Genomic DNA, 22,433 nt, shown 5'->3' with positions numbered 1-22,433 from the left:
CATCGGTAGCTCGTGGCCAACTGAAAGAGGATGAATAGTTTTGAAGTTGATCATTGACCGTCTGGACTTGACCAGCACCCCTTCGAGGTCTGACCTGCCCGTGGGCTGTCCGAAGGCTGGAACGATGGCCCCTAGCTTAACTTCCTGACTACTGAGATTCCTCAGAGTCCTCGGTTGGAAGGTGTCATCTGTTTCCTGTTGGTCCGCGCGCAGGTTGTTGTTTGCAAGAGCGACCTGGAGAGTAAAGAACGTGACTAAGCGGCTGTAGAGAGAGGAGAGAGACGTTAGCGTAGGCTTCGCGAGGATGGGGACAACGTGGATGCTGCTGGTTGTGGTGCTTGGTCTCGTGAGGCTCCGGTACACCGAGGGTAAAGATGTAAGTATCCCAGCTCTCATCACCGTGACGGTCTCACCGGTCCGATACCGTGATTATAGGACAGGATATATCAGTGGTTCTTAACCTGTCCTCAGTTAACCCCTGTCCTGCATGATTTAGATGTTTCCCTGCTCCAACACACCTGATTGAAATACATAGGTCGTTATCTAGCTCTGTAGAATCCTGGTAACGAACATGCATTTGAATCAGGTGTGTTGGAGCCAAGAACCATCTAAAACATGCAGGACATGGGTTTCCTAAGGACAGGGTTAAGAACCACTGGGCTATATTAATCATACTGTGACTTTAAAGCAGGTGTTGAAATACACACAGAAGCTCAAGTTTAGCCAAGTCCTCTGTAGATGTTTCTAAATCTTACCTTATGAAATTAATATTTTCTAATCCTGTGTGAGCCTTTCTAAACAATTAAAATATTGTTTATTTCACTTATATTAAATGAATACAATATACATATTTTAATATAACAGGCTACATATTATCCTACAGGGGAGACGAACCTGCAACTCCTTGACCTACTGTCAAATGCTCATATAATAAATTATTATATTGTATATTATTATATCAGTACATGTGCCTGTCGTTCTGATAGAGCTGTAGGCTCCAGCATCATGATGGACACACAGGTGGACAGACAGACAGGTGGACAGACAGACAGGTGGACAGACAGACAGTCAAACATTAGTCTGTGATTTAACAATTTACGGATTCCAGGCTTCCCACATATTAACACACAGACATAAATACTGTTCATATACAGTCTGACCCCCCTGAGCATGTGAGTGTGTGTTTGTGTGTGTGTTTGTCCCATGTTAGGTAATGCTGCTACTGGTGGTCTGTGTTGTTTGTCTTGGGGCTAGTAGCCAATATTAAATACCACAAATTGTAAACTGGCATGATAAACAGTGTCAGAGAGGGACAGAGAGAGAGAGAGAGACTAGAGGGCAGTAGGTGATTGATTCTGTTTAATGTGGAGATGTTTTGTATGTTAAGCTGTACCTTGAGTGGGGCCAGGCTAACTCAGGACAAGATACATGGGGAGGAGGAGAGGAAAGGAGGGGAGAGGGATAAAAGACACATTTCTGATAGAGGGAAGAGAAGAGAGGAGGGGTTAGGGTGAAGGAAGGGGAGGATGAGGACAAGAGAGGAGGGGTTAGGGTGAAGGAAGGGGAGGATGAGGACAAGAGAGGAGGGGTTAGGGTGAAGGAAGGGGAGGATGAGGACAAGAGAGGAGGGGTTAGGGTGAAGGAAGGGGAGGATGAGTAGAAAAGAGGAGGGGTTAGGGTCAAGGAAGGGGAGGATGAGGAGAAGAGAGGAGTCGTTAGGGTCAAGGAAGGAAAAGATCAAGGATATCACATAAAAGAAGAAAGATGGAGAGAGAGAATGTAAACAAGAAACCACTCCTCTTCACCATTCCTGTTCTTCTCTCTCCTCCTCTTCTCTCCTCTTTTCCTGTCCCCCTCTCTTCTCCTTTTTCATCCTCTCTCATGCTCTCTCTTCCTCTCTCCTCTCCTCCATTCCTCTCCTCTCTCCTCCAGAACAGAGGAGGGCATGAGAGGGGAGGGCATGAGAGGGGAGATACATCAGTTATTCACCTCTGGTCTAATCCCCCACCCTAATCCCGTTCCCATGGGAACCTGGACCCTGTTATGTCTGGGTTAGAAGGGAGGAGGACGTTTGTCTCCATCACAAGGACACTCTGACCAGGAACACCTTTCTCAGGCCTGTGTGTGTGTGGGTGCAAACCTGTGGATGAAGACAGGAATTGTTTGTCTTATTTTCTCTTTATGGTTTCCTGCACAACGGCACACTGCTGGGAAGTACCACTCTTGACTGGTTTCTGTCTACTACAGCTGCTCTCGCTCTCTCTCTGTATCTGTATCTCTGTCTCTCTCTTTCTCTCTGTCTCTCTCTTTCTCTGTCTCTCTCTTTCTCTCTGTCTGTCTTTCTCTGTCTCGCTCTGTCTCTCTCTCTGTCTCTCTCGTTCTGTCTCTCTCGTTCTGTCTCTCTCTGTCTCTCTCTTTCTCTCTGTCTCTCTTTCTCTGTCTCTCTCTGTCTCCCTCTCTCTGTCTCTCTCTTTCCCTCTGTCTCTCTCTGTCTCTCTCTTTCTATGTCTCTCTATTTCTGTCTCTCTTTCTCTCTGTCTGTCTTTCTCTGTCTCGCTCTGTCTCTCTCTGTCTCTCTCTCTGTCTCTCTGTCTCTCTCTCTGTCTCTCTCTCTGTCTCTCTCGTTCTGTCTCTTTCTCTCTGTCTCTCTCTATCTGTCTCTCTCTTGCTCTGTCTCTCCCTCTCTCTGTCTCTCTCTGTCTCTCTGTCTCTGTCTCTCTCTGTCTCTCTCTGTCTCTCTCTTTCTATGTCTCTCTGTCTCTCTCTGTCTCTCTCTCTGTCTCTGTCTCTCTCTTTCTATGTCTCTCTCTCTGTCTCTCTCTGTCTCTGTCTCTGTCTCCCTCTCTCTCTGTCTCTCTGTCTCTCTCTCGTTCTGTTTCTCTGTGTCTCTGTGTCTCTGTTTCTCTCTCTCTCTCTCTCTCTCTCTCTCTCCCTCTCTCTCTCTCTCTGTCTCTCTCTCTCACCTCCACACACTATAGTCAGTGCTGCCATCTGGTTGACACTCCCAGCTACAGCTATTGTACGGTGCAGTTCTAAACAGAGCCTGGAGAGGGCAGCATTGTAGCTGGCCAGAGTTTGCCTCATGGTGAGGAACAGAGAAGGCACTTCACTTAAAGGCAGGGTAGGCAATGTTGTTGAGAAGCACTTTTTGTCATATTTGCTAAAAGTAACTTAACGCCTTGATAGCAACCAATATATCTAAAGGTTTGCCGGGGGAACCCTGACTATTGATTGGACGGGATTGTCTGTCTACCTCCCTACCTGTGCACACTCTGCCCCTCCACTCAATGCTCGTTACTGTAGTTTTGTGGGAGTGGCTTTGAAGGGAGGAGGTGGGATATTTTGGTTTGAATCGTGTCAAAAAGAAGCTAAAATAGCTCAAACTAGAGAGGGTACAATTTCTGGGGAAATTGCTTGCTTGCGTCGGTTGCAGATGGGTCTGTCCCCTTAAGTTTTTCCCTTCTAGTGATATTTTCAAGCATGTAGCCTACTCATATTGCATAATTCATTAAGAACCCCCTTTGAAACAAGCTATTGTAACAACGTTGTCACTGGCAGTATTTCAGATGGAATCGCGATTCAAACAGTACCGTCTGCTAACTGAAAATATGCCCCCAAAAAACGTTTCTTTTGACATAAAGTTTAGGCTGTGGCATTGAAGACAGCGACGCACCACACAAGCTTGAGTTTAAATACATTATTGAATGTGACATTACTTACTGTACATGCAAGTCTTGATTTGCTTAAATGTACATGTGCTGCTAGTACACCACGGCACGATACGATACTCGCTGTGAAACAGCACATCTATGTACGTTGTATCCATGCGTTGTTGCTAACGTGTGCTGACGTTGTGACGTTGGCACTGGGTACCCTTTGTTGACACACAGCACTTTTTGCCACAAAAACTTAATTTCTGCCTAAACCGTGCAACGGAACGTAATTAAAAATACAAGCAACTCAATCGCTACCAAGACGAAACTTTTGACACCGACGTTGTCTATGTAGTCCAAATATTGACGGATCCTTAGGGGGGCAAAAATAAATAATAATAATAAAAATATATTTGTGAGAGAACAATGGTTGTGCTCGCCGAAGGCGTGAGCACACCCAATAAGCTAAATAAGCTAAAATAAAAGCTAACTAAAGCTATCTAACTTCCGTTTTGGAAAAATAACTCACTCTGGTGGAAGCGTCGGAAATATTTAGAACTCACGCATCTAAAGGTTAAATAGAAGTACAGATACTCATGTTTAAAAAGACTGGTAAAAGTTGAATTACTGACATTTTGTTTTCACTGAAGTAAAAGTAAAGAAGACATTTTGATACTTTAGAAAAACAATTTTTTGAAAAAAAAATTTCAACCTCAAAACTTTTTTCAAAAATATTTTCCAAACTTTTTTCACACAGTGAATGAAGAGGAGAGAGGAGTAGGAGAGGGGAGAGAAGAACAGAGAAGCAGAGCAGAGTAGAGTACAGTAGAGTCCTCATCAAGAGAGAAGAACAGAGAAGCAGAGTAGAGTACAGTACAGTAGAGTCCTCATCAAGTATGCATACATTACGTAACCTTTTTTCAAAACATTTTTTTCCCAAAAAAGAATTCAAAACCTTTTTTTCAAAACTTTTTTCTAAACCTTTTTCTAAACTTTTTTTTTTTTTTTTTTTACTTTTGTCCAAAAACAATTCAAAACTTTTTTTTTGATTTTTTTGTTGTTGTTGTTGGCAGTGTGTGTGTACAGGGAAGTCTCCATGCCAGTGTGACGGAGTGAAAGGTAGCAAGGTAGGAAGATCACTTCCTGTTACACACCATCAAGGACACAGATCACTCCCTGTTACACATCATCAAGGACACAGATCACTTCCTGTTACACACCATCAAGGACACAGATCACTTCCTGTTACACACCATCAAGGACACTGATCACTTCCTGTTACACACCATCAACAACGCACCTGTTCTTTACTAAAGTTATTCCCCCTCCCCTCCCCCAGGGGGAGAAAGGTTTTCCAGGACAGAGAGGTCTCCAGGGGCCTAAAGGCAACGTGGGACCAGAAGGACATCAGGGACACCCTGGTCTAAATGTACACCTCCTTCCTCCCTCCTCCATCCTCCCTCTCTTCCTCCTCCCACCTCCCTCCTCCCACCCTCACCCCTCCTCACCCCTCCTCACCTCCTCACCCTCCCTAACCCTAACCCTCACCCCTCCTCACATCCCTCACCCTCCCTCATCCCTCCCTCACCCCTCTTCACCTCCTCACCCTCCCTCACCTCACCTCCCCTCACCTCCCTCACCCCTCCTCACCCCCTCACCCTCCCTAACCCTAACCCTCACCCCTCACCCCTCCCTTCATCAAATGAATACATGTGGTTGTTGTTGTGGTTGTTGACTTTAATTTGTTTCCCAGGGCAACACCGGCCCTGGTGGACCACAGGGAGCCAAAGGCAATCGGGTAAGACCCCCTTTTAGAAGAGGGTGTGTGTGCATGTGTTTAATGTTGTGTGTGTATGTACAGTATATGTGTGTCCTTGATTCTAAATCCATCCATTTGTGTGTGTGGTCATATCATGTGTTCATGATGTGTGTGTGGTCATATCATGTGTTCATGATGTGTGTGTGGTCATATCATGTGTTCATGATGTGTGTGTCCAGGGTCCCAGAGGCAGAGAGGGCTATGATGGGTCATCAAGCTTACCAGTAAGGAACTGCATCTGCTCCCTGTGTGTTACAGTGTGTGTGTGTGTAACAATGTGTGTGTCTAACAGTGTGTGTGTGTAACAGTGTGTGTGTCTAACAGTGTGTGTGTCTAACAGTGTGTGTCTAACAGCGTGTATGTCTAACTGTGTGTGTGTGTGTCTAACAGTGTGTATGTGTGTGTAACAGTGTGTGTGTGTGTGTGTAACAGTGTGTGTGTCTAACAGTGTGTGTAACAGTGTGTGTGTCTAACAGTGTGTATGTCTAACAGTGTGTGTGTGTGTGTAACAGTGTGTGTGTCTAACAATGTGTATGTATAACAGTGTGTGTGTGTGTGTGTGTAACTGTGTGTGTCTAACAGTGTGTGTGTGTGTGTGTGTGTAACAATGTGTGTGTCTAACAGTGTGTGTGTGTAACAGTGTGTGTGTGTAACAGTGTGTATGTCTAACAGTGTGTGTGTGTGTGTGTGTAACAGTGTGTGTGTCTAAGAGTGTGTATGTCTAACAGTGTGTGTGTGTGTGTAACCGTGTGAGTATGTCTGTGTGTATTCTGCAGGGTGTGCCAGGTAATCAGGGTCTGCAGGGTCCGACTGGAGCTGCAGGATGTAACGGAACACAGGTGGAGTACCTACCTACCCTACCCTACCCACCCTACCCACCCACCTACCCACCTACCCACCTACCTACCTACCTACCCCCCCACCCACCTACCTACCCACATACATACCTACCTACCCCCCCCCCCCCCCCCCCCCCCCCCACCCACCTGACTCTGTTGTGTGCTCCAGGGAGAGGAGGGATATCCTGGCCAGCCTGGACCCACAGGAGACACCGGACAGCCAGTCAGTATGAACCAGCTCAGCTGTGTGTCTGTGTGTGTGTGTGTGTGTGTGTATGGGGGGGTTGTGTGTGTGTGTCTGTGCTGTGTGTGTATGGGCTGTGTGTGTGTGTGAGCATGTGTATTGAGTTGCTTCCTTTGTCCTCTGCTATACAGGGGGAACCTGGACCTGCAGGACCAAAGGTAGCAGCCCCATCATCTTCATCACCATCATCTTCATTATCATCACCATCATCTTTTTCATCATTATCATCACCATCACCATCATATTCATTATCATCCTCCTCTCCACTCCTCTCCAATCCTCTCCACTCCTCTCCACTCCTCTCTCTCTCCACTCCACTCCTCTCTCTCCTCAACTCTCCACTCCTCTCCTCTCTCCCCTCCTCTTTCCTCTCCTCTCCTCTCCACTCCTTTCTCTCCACTCCTCTCCACTCCTCTCCTCTCTCCCCTCCTCTTTCCTCTCTTTCCTCTCCTCTCCACTCCTCTCTCTCCACTCCTCTCTCTCCACTCCTCTCCACTCCTCTCCCCTTTCCTCTCCACTCCTCTCCACTCCTCTCTCCTCTCCTCTCCACTCCTCTCTCTCCACTCATCTCTCCACTCCTCTCCACTCCTCTCTCTCCACTCCTCTCCACTCCACTCCTCTCCACTCCTCTCTCTCCACTCCTCTCCTCTCCAATCCTCTCTCTCCACTCCACTCCTCTCCACTCCTCTCTCTCCACTCCTCTCCTCTCCACTCCTCTCTCTCCACTCCTCTCCACTCCTCCCTCTCCTCTCCACTCCTCTCTCCACTCCTCTCTGTCCACTCCTCTCCACTCCTCTCCCCTTTCCTCTCCACTCCTCTCTCCTCTCCACTCCTCTCCTCTCCACTCCTCTCTCCACTCCTCTCCACTCCTCTCTCTCCTCTCCTCTCCACTCCTCTCTCTCCTCTCCACTCCTCTCTCTCCCCTCCTATCTCTCCACTCCTCTCCTCTCCACTCCTCTCCCCTTTCCACTCCACTCCACTCCTCTCCACTCCTCTCCTCTCCTCTCTCTCAGGGTGAGTCTTCATCTGCAGGGGAAGACTGGACCTCAGCACCACAGCCAGGAAATACAGGACCACCTGGTGTCATGGTAACCACATGCATCCACCTCTCTCCTTCCCTCCTCCGCCCTCTCCTCCGCCCTCTCCTAACTCCTCTCCTCCGCCCTCTCCTCCGTCCTCTCCTCCGCCCTCTCCTCCGCCCTCTCCTCCGCCCTCTCCTAACTCCTCTCCTCCCCCTCTCCTCCGCCCTCTCCTCCGCCCCCTCCTCCGCCCTCTCCTCCTTCCCTCCTCCGCCCTCTCCTCCCCCTCTCCTCCGCCCTCTCCTCCGCCCTCTCCTCCGCCCTCTCCTAACTCCTCTCCTCCCCCTCTCCTCCGCCCTCTCCTAACTCCTCTCCTATGTGTAGGGTTCTCCAGGGTTCCAGGGAGAGCTGGGTCGACCAGGAGATATGGGACCTTCTGGAAACAAGGTAAGGCGTCTGTCTGCCTGTCTGTCTGTCTGCTTACCTGTCTGTCTGACTACCTGTCTGCTTCTCTAACAGTTGTTCTTTTATCTACTCAGGGGTCACCTGGCAAACCAGGGCATCCAGGACAGAAGGTGTGTGTGTATTAATGTGTGTGTGTATTAATGTAATGCGTGTGTGTGTATTACTGTAATGTGTGTGTGTATTACTGTAATGTGTGTGTGTGTAAGCAGTGTAAGTGTCTCTGTCTCCTCAGGGTCAGGAGGGTCGTAGCTCCATCCTGCCAGGACCCCACGGTGTGAAGGTGAGCCCTCAGCCTGCAGCGCCCCCCTGGCCCGGCAGCACCACTGCAGCCTGCGCTCTCTCTCTGCAGACTCTGACACTGTGTGTGCGTGTGTATATGTGTGTGTGTGTGTGTGTGTGCTGTAGGGAGGCAGAGGGCCCCCAGGCCCCCCAGGTCCTAAAGGAATCAAGCTGTATGCCCACGCCCCCAAGAACATGAAGGTAGGCCAACAGGAAGTCAGCTGACAGGAAGTAGGAAGTTAGTGTACAGCCTGTGTTACTGATTCTTTCTATGACTGTCTGGTTGTTGTTGTTGTTTTGAAAGCTTGTTGTCATCTTCCTACAAACAAGCTCTGTGATTGGCTGTGACATGTAGCTGTGTCTGTATGCCCGTGTGTGTGTGTGTATGTTGGTATGTCTGTATGTGTACGTGTGTGCGATTGTGATTGCAGGGAGACATTGGAGACCCCGGACCGAAGGGCTGCAAGGGAAAACCGGTATGTATCCCCCTGTACACACACACACACGCCTGGTCTACTTCAGCTTCAGTCAGTCAGTCTGTGTGAATCAACATCTCTCCTCTCTGGTTCCTGTGTGTTTGTTTGTTGTCAGGGTAACCCTGGTTCAGGTCTTGGCCAGGCAAGAGGTGTGAAGGGAGAGAGAGGAGATCCTGGACCTGAGGTACTGTGTCATCCTGTCTGACTAGCATGGTTAGCATGGTTAGCATCCTAGCTGTGTATGGTATTACCCTGTCTGACTAGCATGGTTAGCATCCTAGCTGTGTATGGTATTACCCTGTCTGACTACATTTACATTTAGTCATTTAGCAGACGCTCTTATCCAGAGCGACTTACAGTAAGTACAGGGACATTCCCCCGAGGCAAGTAGGGTGAAGTGCCTTGCCCAAGGACACAACGTCATTTTTGCACGTCTGGGGATCCAACCGGCAACCTTCTGATTACTAGCCCAATTCCCTAACCGCTCAGCCACCTGACTCCCATGACTAGCATGGTTAGCATCCTAGCTGTGTACAGTATTACCCTGTCTGACTGGCTAGCCTATCAAACTTAGCAAGGTTAGCATCCCACCTGTGGAGGTACAGTAGCATTCTGTATGATTAGTTAGCATCACACCTTTGGAGGTATTACTCTGTGTGGCTATGACTAGTTAGCTCTGTTAGCATGCTAGCTCTGTTAGCATGCTCTGTAGGTACAGTATCTTCATAGGAAGCTGGCCTAGTCCAGGTTAAGGAGGAACAACATGTGTCAGCTTGACTAACCCGTCTGTCTCACCTAGGGGAAGGTAGGCAAGGATGGGGACTATGGACAGCCTGGGTATAAGGTGTGTGTCTATGTGTGTGTGTCTCTGTGTGTCTGTCTGTGTGTGTGTGTGTGTGTGTGTGTGAGAGCTGTATGTATGTGTGTTACTCTATTTGTGTGTGTTACAAGTTGCAGTGTTACAAGTTGAACATGTGATGAACTCCGTAGGGACAACAAGGCCTGTTTGGTGAACCAGGATATCCTGGAATATCTGGAATAAAGGTCAGTATGTCGTCACCTGTCACCTGGCTATGATCGCCTTTCTGTGTGTGTGTTCATGTGTGTATGTGTGTGTGTGTGTTGGGGAGCAGGGAGTGAGGGGTGACCGGGGCCCAGCGGGGCCCCCAGGAGAGCTGCTGTTGGTGGGGGATCTTACAGGGTCCCGAGGGGACCCTGGCTCTCCTGGGCTGTCTGGCCTCCCTGGACTTCCAGGTACTGGAGGTGAGGGACCGGACCAGTCACCCACACACAGAGATGCACGACAGTCACATGGGTTTGGAGATATTAGATCATGTCATCAGAACTGTTAGGAGGATGTATGGTCATGGATGAGGTCCTGTGATGAGGTCCTGTGATGAGGTCATGGATGAGGTCCTGTGATGAGGTCCTGTGATGAGGTCCTGTGATGAGGTAATGGATGAGGTCCTGTGATGAGGTCATGGATGAGGTCCTGTGATGAGGTCCTGTGATGAGGTCCTGTGATGAGGTCCTGTGATGAGGTCCTGTGATGAGGTCATGGATGTACGGTCATAGATGAGGTCATGGATGAGGTCATGGATGAGGTCATGGATGAGAGGATGTGACCGTGTGTCCTGTGTTACAGGTGTCCCTGGCAACCCAGGCCTCCCAGGTGAGTCAGCAGGTTCTCTACACACGTCAGCTGTTTACATCTCCCCTGGTCATGCATGTAACTGTAACATACCAACACGCATGTAAACATACCAACACATGTAAACACATCCTCACCATGATCATCATCCTCACCATCATCATCCTCAGGTAGCTGTGTTCCCTGCAGGTGCTGCTTCCTCCCAGCGGGGGTCCCCAGGAGACCCCGGTCTTCCTGGGTTCCCCGGGACCAACGGGGACCCTGGAGAGCCCAGCCCCCCCTCCCTGGGCCCCCGCGGCAGGGAGGGGTACCCCGGGCCCTCAGGCCCCCCAGGAGAACCAGGACCCCCAGGCCTGCTGGGAGAGCTATGTCAGATCACACCCGGCTCTCTCTTTGTCTGTCTTTCTAAATGTGTGTGTGGTGTGTTGGTAAATCCCGATTGGATAGTGAGCGTGGTTGTAATCTGTTTGTGATGTTGGTAGATCTTGATTCTGGGGAGACTCGCGGGCCCACGGGGGTGAAAGGGGTGGACGGAATCCCTGGTTACCCTGGTTACACCGGCGGTGACGGATTACCAGGTGAGCTCCAATTCTGCCCCGGTTACCTGCCCTCCACCTCCACCCACTCTATGGTCCTGTACCTGCCCTCCACCCACTCTCTGGTCCTGTACCTGCCCCCTCCCCTGTGATGTGTTGACGGTGTATGAAGTGTGTGTGCCTGGCCCCTGCAGGTGCCAAGGGGGAACCCTGTAGGACGTGTCAAATGGCCGGGTCAGGACTCCCAGGACCTCCAGGTGCACCTGGTCACCCCGGGCAACCAGGTAACTAGAACACTTCAGTAGCTGAGCACTGAGAGGAAGAAAACATCTAGAGACAGGAAATGACATAGTTTCTGTGTGTGTCCTGCAGGGTTTAATTCCTTCCCTGGGCAGAAGGGGGAGCCAGGATTCAAAGGAAGCCATGGTTTCCCAGGGCAACTGGTGAGCATTTTCGAGAGGGTTTTGGTGGAAGGATTAAATGAGGATGAGGTAGAATGACACACTTCAAATTTCACACACAAAACACACATTTTTCTCTGTAACCATCAGTGGCGGCGCCAGAGAATTTTTCATGCAGGTGCTGAGGGGGTGCTAGATCATTGACAGGGGGAGCTGCGCAATTATATATATATATTATATATTTCTATGAATACTATCAGGGCCAGAGAGGGAGCCATTTTCAGCCCGCGAGTGTAAAACCAGCCCATCCCCACCAGGGGCCGAGGCATACGTTTAACATTCGGGGCATAACCCAAATTTAGGACCTAGTCAAGGTTTTGATGTGAGCTGAAATCGGAACTTCACATTAATGCGAGCACGCAAGCGAGATATTTTGCATTAATTTCAGTGCAAAATAGGTTTTTGAGCTTTATGTAATATAAACATTACGTTGGACTCATTGTTATATTTTCTCGAAATTACAACCCAAATTTTTAACTGAAAGATTTGGGGCTTTTGAGAAAACATATTTTTCCCACCCTTGCAGGAACCTAGATTTCTGATGTGACAGATCTTTCTTTTTTTACCTGGCTTTTTCAGTTCCTCCTGGCATCTTTTTCCCATCCATTTTATTATTTTGACATCATCTTAATCTTGCAAACTCCCTCCACAACAATAAATGATGGTTTAGGGTTGTCTTGGTACACGCACCTGTGTTTGAGAAAGAGAGCATGCGCGACAACTGAAAACCACACTTTTTAATGCACGGTCTGATCATGCGCTTATTTAGATTAAAACCTAGTGTAGCCTATTAGCTTACTTATCAGTCACACAGTAACAAACTTAACACAAATCGTTTTTTTCGGTGTGTGAAAAGACAAAGCAGGCGATCTGCTGGCACAATTTATGAGCGGCCCACCGTGAATTCTCCCTATTCTCCCGATGGCCACTCCGGGCCTGAATACTATTACTAAATGAGCAATATTTTAGGGGGTGCTATCAGGGTGCTTTTGTCTTTCTTGGGGGTGCTGAAGCACCTGCTAGCCCCTCTCTAGCGCCGCCCATGGTAACCATGTTGCACCGTGTTGCCCGGCAACCGTATCCATGGCAACCCGTCTGTCCGCGCAGGGTGTGGATGGGGTACCGGGTGTGACGGGGTTCCAGGGCCTCAAGGGAGAGTCAGGGTCCTTCTCCCAGAAGGGGGCCAAGGGGGACCAGGGCTCCCCAGGACCAGCAGGCGTGGCTGGGCTGGATGGACTACCCGGAGCTCCAGGCTCCCCAGGCCCCAGGGGACGACCAGGCCCAAAGGGAGACCCGGTGAGAGAGCAGGATCATCAAGCATCACAGTGCTGTGCTTGTGCGTCCCACATGTTCTCTCTGATGTTCTATGTGCCCCATATCCCCCCCAGCACTCGTCTCCAGGGCTGAAGGGGGACCGGGGCCCTGCAGGGGCTGTGGGGCCCCGGGGTGTCCCAGGACCAGAGGGGGCGGCTGGGGCTCCAAGCTTCGGGCCCCTGGGGCCCACAGGAGCCAAGGGGCAGGAAGGGGTACCAGGGCTGCCAGGCACACCTGGACCCCCAGGTACGTCACACACACACACACACACACTCCATAGAACACAGACTCACACACTCCACAGAACACACACACACAGAACATGAAACACACACAGAACATGAAACACACACATACTTCCCAGGCACACATACCTGACCTGTGTTCCTCCTCAGGTCAGAAAGGAGAGTCCAGCAGGAGGGTGGCTGACACCCCCCCAGGCCCCCCGGGACAGAAGGGCTTGGCTGGCCGCCAGGGCCCCCCCGGTGAGACCCCCCCCCCACTAGACACACAGACAGACAGACACAAAGACAGACAGACAGACAGACACAAAGACAGACAGACAGATAGACAGACAGACACAAAGACAGACAGACAGACACAAAGACAGACAGACAGACACAAAGACAGACAGACAGACACAAAGACAGACAGACAGACACAAAGACAGACAGACAGATAGACAGACAGACACAAAGACAGACAGACAGACAGACACAAAGACAGACAGTCAGACAGACACAAAGACAGACAGACACAGACAGACAGACAGACAGACAGACAGACAGACAGACACAAAGACAGACAGACAGACACAAAGACAGACAGACAGACAGACACAAAGACAGACAGACAAAAAGACAGACAGACAGACAGACAGACACAAAGACAGACAGACAGACAGACAGACAGACAGTCAGTGCTGGTGGAGGTGTAACGCCGGGTGTGTCCTGCAGGGGGCAGAGGAGCAGCAGGTGTTCCAGGCTTCTCTGGCTCGCCCGGTGAGAAAGGAGAGAGGGGTGTTGTCTCCGGGGGAGACCAGGGGCCCAAGGGAGAGAGAGGTCAGCTCCTTCAAGTGCACCCTCCCCTCACACATGCACATGCACAGCTGTCTGATGATTGTGTTTCTGATGTGTTTCAGTTACGTGTGTGTGTGTGCGCATGTGTGTGTGTCTTCCTGACTGTGTGTCTTCATGTATATATGTGTGTGGTCAGGTGAGAAGGGCCTACTTGGTCTACCAGGGTCAGCTGGGCGGGGATCACCTGGGAAACCTGGACTTCCTGGACTGCCTGGACGTCCAGGGCCAAAGGTCAGGGGGGGGAGGAGCTTGTTGATCACTGGATCCTATGAAGCTGATGCCTTGTGTATGTTTGTGTAACTGTGTGACCGTGTGTGTGTGTGCTTATGTTCTGTGTGTGTGTGTGTGTCTGTGTGTGTGTGTCTGTGTAAATGACAATGTAAAAAATAAATGACAATGTATGTGTGTCTTTGTGTATGTTTCTGTGTGCATGTGTGTATATGTGTGTCTCTGTGTGTATATGTGTGTCTCTGTGTGTATATGTGTGTCTCTGTGTGTGTGTGTGTCTCAGGGGGAATTCGGACCAGGTGTTCCAGGTCTGGACGGTCCTCCAGGCCCCCAGGGGGATGAGGGGGCCCTGGGCCCCCCAGGAGACGAGGGCCCTCGTGGGGGCACAGGCAGCTATGGGCCCCCCGGACTACCAGGCCTGGCTGGAAATAAGGGTATAACACACACGCACGTACGCACACACATGCATTCCCACAGAAACAGCATGCAGTCATACATTCATAATAAGTGTGTGTGTGTGTGTGTGTGTGTGTGCAGGTGATAGAGGTGTCTCAGGTCCTCCAGGTCCTCCAGGTGTAGCTCCTGACTGCACTCTCTGCTTACTGAGTCCTCATGGCCCCCCCGGCCCCCCAGGGGCCCCCGGCCCCCCAGGTGAATCACTGCTACCTTTTCATCCTCTTCATCACTTCACTGTTTTAGCTCCAGTTCTCTCATATTCTTCTTTCTCTCTCTCTCCCTCCCTCCCTCTCTCTCTCTCCCTCTCCCTCCCCAGGTACCAGAGGCGTGTGGGGGGTGAAGGGGGAACCCGGACCCCCAGGCCTGGGCCTCCCTGGTCCAGCCGGCCCCCCTGGCCCCCCAGGCCCCCCCACAATTGGCCCCAAGGGATCCCAAGGTCAGAAGGGCCATGCAGGGAAGTATGGATTTCCAGGAGCCCCCGGCGCCCCGGGAGAGCAGGGCCCAGACGGGAGGCCTGGAGTGGGCTGGGACGGAGCCCAGGGGGCCCTGGGTCTACCTGGACAGAGCGGTTAGAGACCACACACACACACCTCAGACACACACACCTCACACACCTCAGACACACACCTAAACAGACACACACACCTCACACACACACCTCACACACACCTCACACACACCTAAACAGACACACACACCTCAGACACACACCTAAACAGACACACACACCTCACACACACCTCAGACACACACCTAAACAGACACACACACCTCACACACACACCTCACACACACCTCAGACAAACACCTAAAAAGACACACACACCTCACACACCTCAGACACACACTTAAACAGACACACACACCTCACACACACACCTCACACACACACCTCACACACACACCTCAAACACACACCTCACACACACACCTCACACACACCTCAGACACACACCTAAACATTCACACACACCTCACACACACGGTCAACATTTTCATACTTGTTTCAAACTCGCAGACACACACAGACACACACAGACACACACACACAGACACACACAGACACACACAGACACACACACAGAAACACACAGACACGCACAGACACGCACAGACACGCACAGACACGCACAGACACGCACAGACACATACAGACACACACAGACACACCTATGTCATGTGAACACACAGTAAAGATGATGAAGAACAGTTCCTAAGTTCTCCTGGTTCTGCAGGTTCTCCAGGTCCAGACGGAGACAGGGGCCCTCCGGGCTCTCCGGGGCCAGAAGGAGAGCCCGGTTTCTCAGGACCCCCAGGACCTCCCTCCATCACTGACCTCTACGGGTTCCCTGGGGACATAGGCCCCCCTGGTGAGGACCCCTGACCCTCAACCCAGAACTGCCCCTGCTCTGGACGCACCTCCAGAGCCAGGACTGACAGATATCTTATGTATGTGTGTTTGTGTGTGTGTGTCTTGGGTATGCCTGGGTGTGTGTCCCAGGTCAGCGTGGTGCTTCAGGACCTGTAGGGGACCAGGGCCCTCCAGGCTCCAGAGGACCAGTAGGGAGAGATGGACTGAGAGGAGCACCAGGACCACGAGGTGTGTGTGTGTGTGTGGAAGGTGTGTGAGGTGTGGAAGGTGTGTGTGTGAGGTGTGTGTGAGGTGTGTGTGAGCTGTGGAAGGTGTGTGTGTGAGGTGAGGTAACGTCAGGTGTGTGTGTAGGTCCTGCAGGAGACAGGGGGCTGGACAGCATGCGGCCTGGAGGAGCTGGAGCTGCAGGAGCACGAGGGACCAGGGGAGACATGGGGACACCTGGTAACACACACACACCTGGTCACACACCTGCTAACACACACATCTTAACACACTGTAGCAACCCAGGGGACTTGAAGGCCCGATTCACAATGAAATAGGACTCAGACATGCGGCGTTAACATAAATTGTCCTTTTAATAACGGATCTCAGGGTAAGGGTACTGGGACAAACTTCATCACGCCTGGTCACATGCCTGGTCACACACCTGGTCACACACCTGGTCACTCACCTGGTCACACACCTGGTCACACACCTGGTCACTCACCTGGTCACATGCCTGGCCACACACCTGGTCACTCACCTGGTCACACACCTGGTCACACACCTGGTCACACACCTGGTCACTCACCTGGTCACACACCTGGTCACACGCCTGGTCACACGCCTGGTCACACACCTGGTAACACACACACGCCTGGTCACACACCTGGTCACACACCTGGTCACACACCTGGTCACATGCCTGGTCACACACCTGGTCACACACCTGGTCACATGCCTGGTCACACACCTGGTCACACACCTGGTCACACACCTGGTAACACACCTGGTCACACGCCTGGTCACACACCTGGTCACACACCTGGTCACTCACCTGGTCACACACCTGGTCACACGCCTGGTCACACGCCTGGTCACATGCCTGGTCACACACCTGGTCACACACCTGGTCACACACCTGGTAACACACACACGCCTGGTCACTCACCTGGTCACACACCTGGTCACACGCCTGGTCACACACCTGGTCACACACCTGGTCACTCACCTGGTCACTCACACACGCCTGGTCACACACCTGGTAACACACACACCTGGTCACACACACACACCTAGTTACACACTCACCCTCAGATGTGCTGGTGTCTGCAGGTGCTAAGGGCCTTAAGGGAGAGTCAGGAGAGTGGGCAGGGTCTCCAGGCCCCAGCGGCCAGCTCGGCCTGCCTGGATCCAGGGGGGCAAAGGGAGAGCCCAGCTACGGAGGGTACGGCCACCCTGGACCCAGGGGCCAGAAGGTACCAGCCACTGTGGCTCTGTATCCCTCCTACTCTCTATCCATCTCTATCTCTCTCTCTCATTCTTTCCATCCCTCTCTCTTTCTCTCCCTCTCTATCCATCTAACTCTCCTACTCTAAATCTCCCCTCTCCCTCTCTTCTCCATCCTCCTCCATCCTCCTCCTCTCTTCCTCTCTCCTCCTCTTTCTCTCCTTTCTGTGCAGGGGGAGCCAGGAGGCGTGGTCGGCCAGGCTGTGAAGGGCCAGAAGGGGGAGCTGGGCTCCGTGGGGTTCCCTGGGGTGACGGGGCCCCCAGGACACACAGGGGAGCCAGGACTCCCTGGTCACAACGGTTACTACAGTTACCCCCTTTCTCCGTCTCCCTGTCTCTCTATCTATCTATCTATCTAATCGATTGATATAAACTTCTAACCCCCTCCCTCTGCCCCCCCCCCCCACCAGGCCCCCCAGGCCCCCCTGGCCTACCGGGTTCAGATGGTGGCCCCGGGACCCCCGGCCCCCCAGGACGTCTTGGAGGGCCAGGTATGTCAGGAGGAGAGGGCCCCTGCCCAGAGGGGTACCGTATAGAATGCTAAAGTGTAGGACCTAGCATGGCTGAACTTGTCTTGGATGTAGGACATATAGATTGATACGGTATGTACTGTGTCTAGGATATCGTTTATAGGATGCAGGCTTTAGAGTGAAGGTGTGGTATACATGCAGACAGTGTGTCTGTGATGTCATCCTTTTCTTTCTAAACGTCTCCTCTCTTGTTCTGCCCCTCCCACAGGACAGCTGGGCCTGCCAGGTCCGTGGGGGATTCAGGGTCCTAAAGGGAGTCGAGGTTTGGACGGCATCCCTGGACCCGCAGGTCCAAAGGGGGAGACAGGTAAGACAGACAGAGAGACAGACAGACAGACAGAGAGACAGACAGGCAGACAGAGAGACAGACAGACATAGAGGCTGTAATCTTTCAGATCCACACACTTCCTGTTTCTTGTCTGAAACAACATTGCTTATGTGGTCACCCCTTGTCTCCATAGCAACAGTGAGTTCACCTCCAGGCATGCAGGGTCTGAAAGGACAACAAGGTTAGTCTCACCTTGATGACATCACTTAGAAACCATCACTAATACCCTTGTGGTTTGTTACAACCCCTGTGATAGGCTGACAGCTCTGGTTTCCTGTATTGGCAGGTCCCCACGGCGATCTTGGTCGCCCGGGCAACGCGTCTCCAGGACCAGCTGGACCTCCTGGGGACCGCGGCCCCCCCGGGGGTCTGGGCCTCCCTGGTCTCCAAGGTTACCCCGGGCCAGGAGGGCTGTTTCTCCCAGGGCCCAGGGGAGAGGCAGGTCGCCGTGGAAACGTTGGTGCCCCAGGTGAGTGTGTGTTGCTATGGAGACTGGATGTCTGTCTGCCCCTGAAAATACCTTCCTTATAAACGCAGTTTTAAAATTAAACTAAATATTCTTCAGTGTTTTGCAGAGATAATTCTCTAGTGTATTTCAGAGAGAATTCATATTTCATTCCAACAAATTCTTGTTCTGATGATGTCTTCCTTTCACACAGAAACTTTATCTGAATCCCTGTACCAGAGTAGACCTATCCCAGCAGGTGTAACCCCCTCCCCCCCATGTGTTCCAGGTGACCCCGGAGCCAGGGGACCCCCAGGCTCGTCCGGCCAGGGGCAGAAGGGGGATGTGGGTGCCCCAGGACGGCAGGGCTACAGGGGGCAGGATGGACCCAGAGGGGACCCTGGACCTCCAGGTTGGCCGGTATGATCCTAGGATCAACACATGGATTTGGGGGTATTAAGAATGCTAACTGGATGTATCCCTGACATGTCTGTACTGTTGCCCCCTGCTGTTGCCCCCTGCTGTTGCCCCCTGCAGGCCCAGGGAGGGTCTCCGGGGTCTCCAGGACTTGGAGGAGAGCCCGGACCTCCTGGGTACCCTGGACCACCAGGTAATATAACATGTTACCATGACCACCAGGTAATCTTACATGTTACCATGACTACCAGGTAATATAACATGTTACCATGACCACCAGGTAATATAACATGTTACCATGACTACACGTTACCATGACCACGAGGTAATCTAACATGTTACCATGACCACCAGGTGGTCTAACTTGTTAACATGACAACCAGGGAATCTAGTCAAATGTACTGTATGTATTGTGTTTGTGGCTGATCAGTACGACCGGTGTTGTTGCTAGGTGACAAGGGTAGCCGTGGCGTCATCCCCGGACCGAGGGGACTTCCAGGGGTCAAAGGTTATCCAGGACCTCCAGGTCAGAACCTGTCCTCTACCCTGCCCTGCTATGCTCATGTCGATGCTAACTCGCTAAGACTGTAAAGTTCCCCGCTAGCAGTTGAGCTGGTTGTGGGGCGAGTCAAGGCCACACAGACACATTCTGGTCCCTCTCTCCCGGCAGGGCCCAGGGCCTCAGACCTCTGTCCGCAGGTGGTGCACACGGCAGGGGATCCGGGGCCACCTGGCCTCCCTGGTCACCAAGGGCCGCCGGGGTTTGACGGGTTGCCAGGACAACCAGGGTTCCCAGGTGCAGTATCTCGTTAGTTTGGGGGGTTCGTCCGTCAACTAGTTAGTTTAATGTAAAAGTGTTGCTATCTAGTAACATGGTAGTGAACGTAACCGTCATGTAACCTTGTCCCCCCCCCCCACAGGGCCTCCAGGGCTGAGGGGGGCCCCAGGCCCCGCCCCTCCCGGTCTGCCTGGGTTCACCGGCCACAAGGGAGACAAAGGAGCCCCCGGACTGACTGGTGTGTGTGCTAGTGTGTGTGTGCTAATGTGTGTGTATGCCTTTGTGGTAGTGTGTGCACGTGTGTGTGTGTGTATTATCGTCTGTTTGTATTGGTGTGTGTATGATCTGTGTGTCGGTGTGCTCTGGCAGGTGAGCAGGGGGCCTCAGGTTCCCTTGGGAACAAGGGTCCTCGTGGCCTCCCTGGCTCGGCGGGGGCGGGGCTTGCTGACAGCTTCCTGTTTGCGCGTCACAGCCAGAGCGTCTGTGTGCCTGCCTGCCCCCCAGGCTCCGCCCCCATCTACTCTGGATACTCCCTCCTCTTCATCAACAGCAACAGCCATGCCCACGGGCAGGACCTGGGTGAGACCTGGCCTGGGTTAGGGTTACAATTGGGTTTCACCTGGACTACAGATGGTTTGGAGTTGGTTAGAGCAAATCAGATTGGGGTGTTGCCAACAATCACCCTGTCCCCCTTTGATGACCTCACCTGTCCCTCTCTGATGAGGGACAGGTCAGTCAGGTAGCTGAGCGGTTAGGGAATTGGGCTAGTAATCAGATGGTTGCTGGTTCGATTCCCGGCCGTGAAAAATGACGTGTCCTTGGGCAAGGCACTTCACCCTACTTTCCTCGAATGTCCCTGTACTTACTGTAAGTCTCTCTGGGTAAGAGCGTCTGCTAAATGACTAAATGTAAATGATGACCTCACCTGTCCCCCTGTGATGACCTCACCCCAGGTACGATGGGCAGCTGTCTGCCTCGTTTCTCCACCATGCCCTTCCTGTTCTGTGACACGGAGAACACCTGCCGCTATGCCGCCCGCAACGAATACTCCTATTGGCTGTCCACGGACAAGGCTATTCCCCCCAGCATGGACCCAATCACGGGACAGGAGCTGGCCTCATACATCAGCAGGTGTGCACACACACACACACACTCACACACACACACACACACACACAAATACACCTAACTGTGTGTGTGTGTCACTGTGTGTGTGAATAACTGTGTATGTGTGTGTATAACTGTGTGCATGTACGTATAACTGTGTATGTGTATAATTGTGTTTAACTGTGCCTCTGTATAACTCTATGTGTGTGTATAACTGTGTGTGTGTGTGTTGCAGGTGCTCTGTGTGTGAGAGCAGCTATAACACCGTAGCAGTGCACAGCCAGACCACGTTGACCCCAGACTGCCCTCAGGGCTGGGCATCGCTCTGGACCGGATACTCCTTTGTCATGGTAACACACACGTGTCCTGGGACCTGGCAACAAGCTAACAGTCCTCTTCAAACTCACATGTCTGCTGTAGACTCAAAGGCTTACTACACATTTTATATTTGACATTTTTTCTGTTCCCTCCCTCCCTCCCCCTCCTTCCTCCCTCCCTCCCCCTCCTCCCTCCCCCTCCCTTCCTCCCCCCCTCCCTCCCTCCCTCCCCCTCCTCCCTCCCTCCCTCCCTCCCCCTCCTCCCTCCCTCCCTCCCCCTCCTTCCTCCCTCCCTCCCCCTCCTCCCTCCCCCCCTCTTTCCCTCCCCCAGCAAACTGGAGTAGGAGCGCAGGGTTCCAGCCAGCCCCTAGTGTCTCCAGGCTCGTGTCTGGAGGTGTTCAGACAGGTGCCCTTCATAGAGTGTCATGTCCATGGCACCTGTAACTACTACCCAGACTCCTCCAGTGTCTGGCTGGCCAGCCTGGACCCCAGCAGCATGTTTAGGTGGGCACACAGACACTCATTTGTTCTTCTTGATTCCTTCTTGAATTGTTTATTTTATTTGTTGTATTCATTTTGAACTCCTCCATTTTTTGTTTCTTAATTTGTTCATTTAATTTATTCATCTGTCCTTGTTCCCCTCCCCCGTACAGTAAGCCCCGCCCCCAGACAGTGAAGGGGCGTCGGCTTGAGGATGTCATCAGTCGATGCCGTGTGTGCCAGAAACCATAGCAACGGCTTGGGTCAGGTTGGAGATGGATATTTGAGGCCACACCCACTAGCAAACACCCTTGAACAATCATCGCAAGGTTGAGAGAGTGACCAATGAGGAAGGGATGTTTGCAAACCCCCTGGCAGGCCAGATTCAGCTTTCCTTTAAATACAGTACATCTCTATTTCTATTAACTAGTTTAGCAAAAGTTGCTTTTTCTCTGCGTATAAACCAGTATACTGTATATTTTTATAGTTACAAACTAGTATTTCATATGCATTCAGCCAAACCATCTACAGGTGTACATAATAGTTATCACTGCTCCCTGATCTCTGCCTACAACTTCCTGTGATCTCTGCCTACAACTTCCTGTGATCTCTGCCTACAACTTCCTGTGATCTCTGCCTACAACTTCCT

General features: G+C 51.7%; 1 protein-coding gene across 1 annotated transcript; it reads left to right on the top strand.

Annotated features, from left to right (window-relative positions):
* Positions 1 to 304: 304 nt before the first annotated feature.
* Positions 305 to 22,036, top strand: LOC136958749 (collagen alpha-3(IV) chain-like). The gene is made up of 42 exons (XM_067252845.1): positions 305 to 376; positions 4,727 to 4,780; positions 4,993 to 5,043; positions 5,407 to 5,451; positions 6,249 to 6,311; positions 7,959 to 8,021; positions 8,272 to 8,319; positions 8,445 to 8,519; positions 8,750 to 8,794; positions 8,910 to 8,978; positions 9,995 to 10,057; positions 10,440 to 10,466; positions 10,616 to 10,814; positions 10,928 to 11,076; positions 11,176 to 11,265; positions 12,550 to 12,738; positions 12,831 to 13,002; positions 13,152 to 13,241; positions 13,713 to 13,817; positions 13,972 to 14,066; positions 14,347 to 14,440; positions 14,902 to 15,087; positions 15,755 to 15,889; positions 16,021 to 16,079; positions 16,243 to 16,335; positions 16,486 to 16,492; positions 17,209 to 17,351; positions 17,556 to 17,630; positions 17,793 to 17,907; positions 18,121 to 18,219; positions 18,374 to 18,378; positions 18,527 to 18,709; positions 18,975 to 19,105; positions 19,223 to 19,295; positions 19,554 to 19,628; positions 19,802 to 19,898; positions 20,023 to 20,118; positions 20,250 to 20,459; positions 20,834 to 21,011; positions 21,223 to 21,337; positions 21,636 to 21,808; positions 21,958 to 22,036. The coding sequence occupies exons 1-42, from the start codon at positions 305 to 307 to the stop codon at positions 22,034 to 22,036; spliced, it is 4,185 nt and encodes a 1,394-aa protein (XP_067108946.1).
* The last annotated feature ends 397 nt before the right edge of the window (positions 22,037 to 22,433 follow it).

Source organism: Osmerus mordax, chromosome 16 (assembly GCF_038355195.1).
Source record: "Osmerus mordax isolate fOsmMor3 chromosome 16, fOsmMor3.pri, whole genome shotgun sequence".
Taxonomy (NCBI): domain Eukaryota; kingdom Metazoa; phylum Chordata; class Actinopteri; order Osmeriformes; family Osmeridae; genus Osmerus; species Osmerus mordax.
This window is presented reverse-complemented; position numbering and strand designations above follow the sequence as displayed.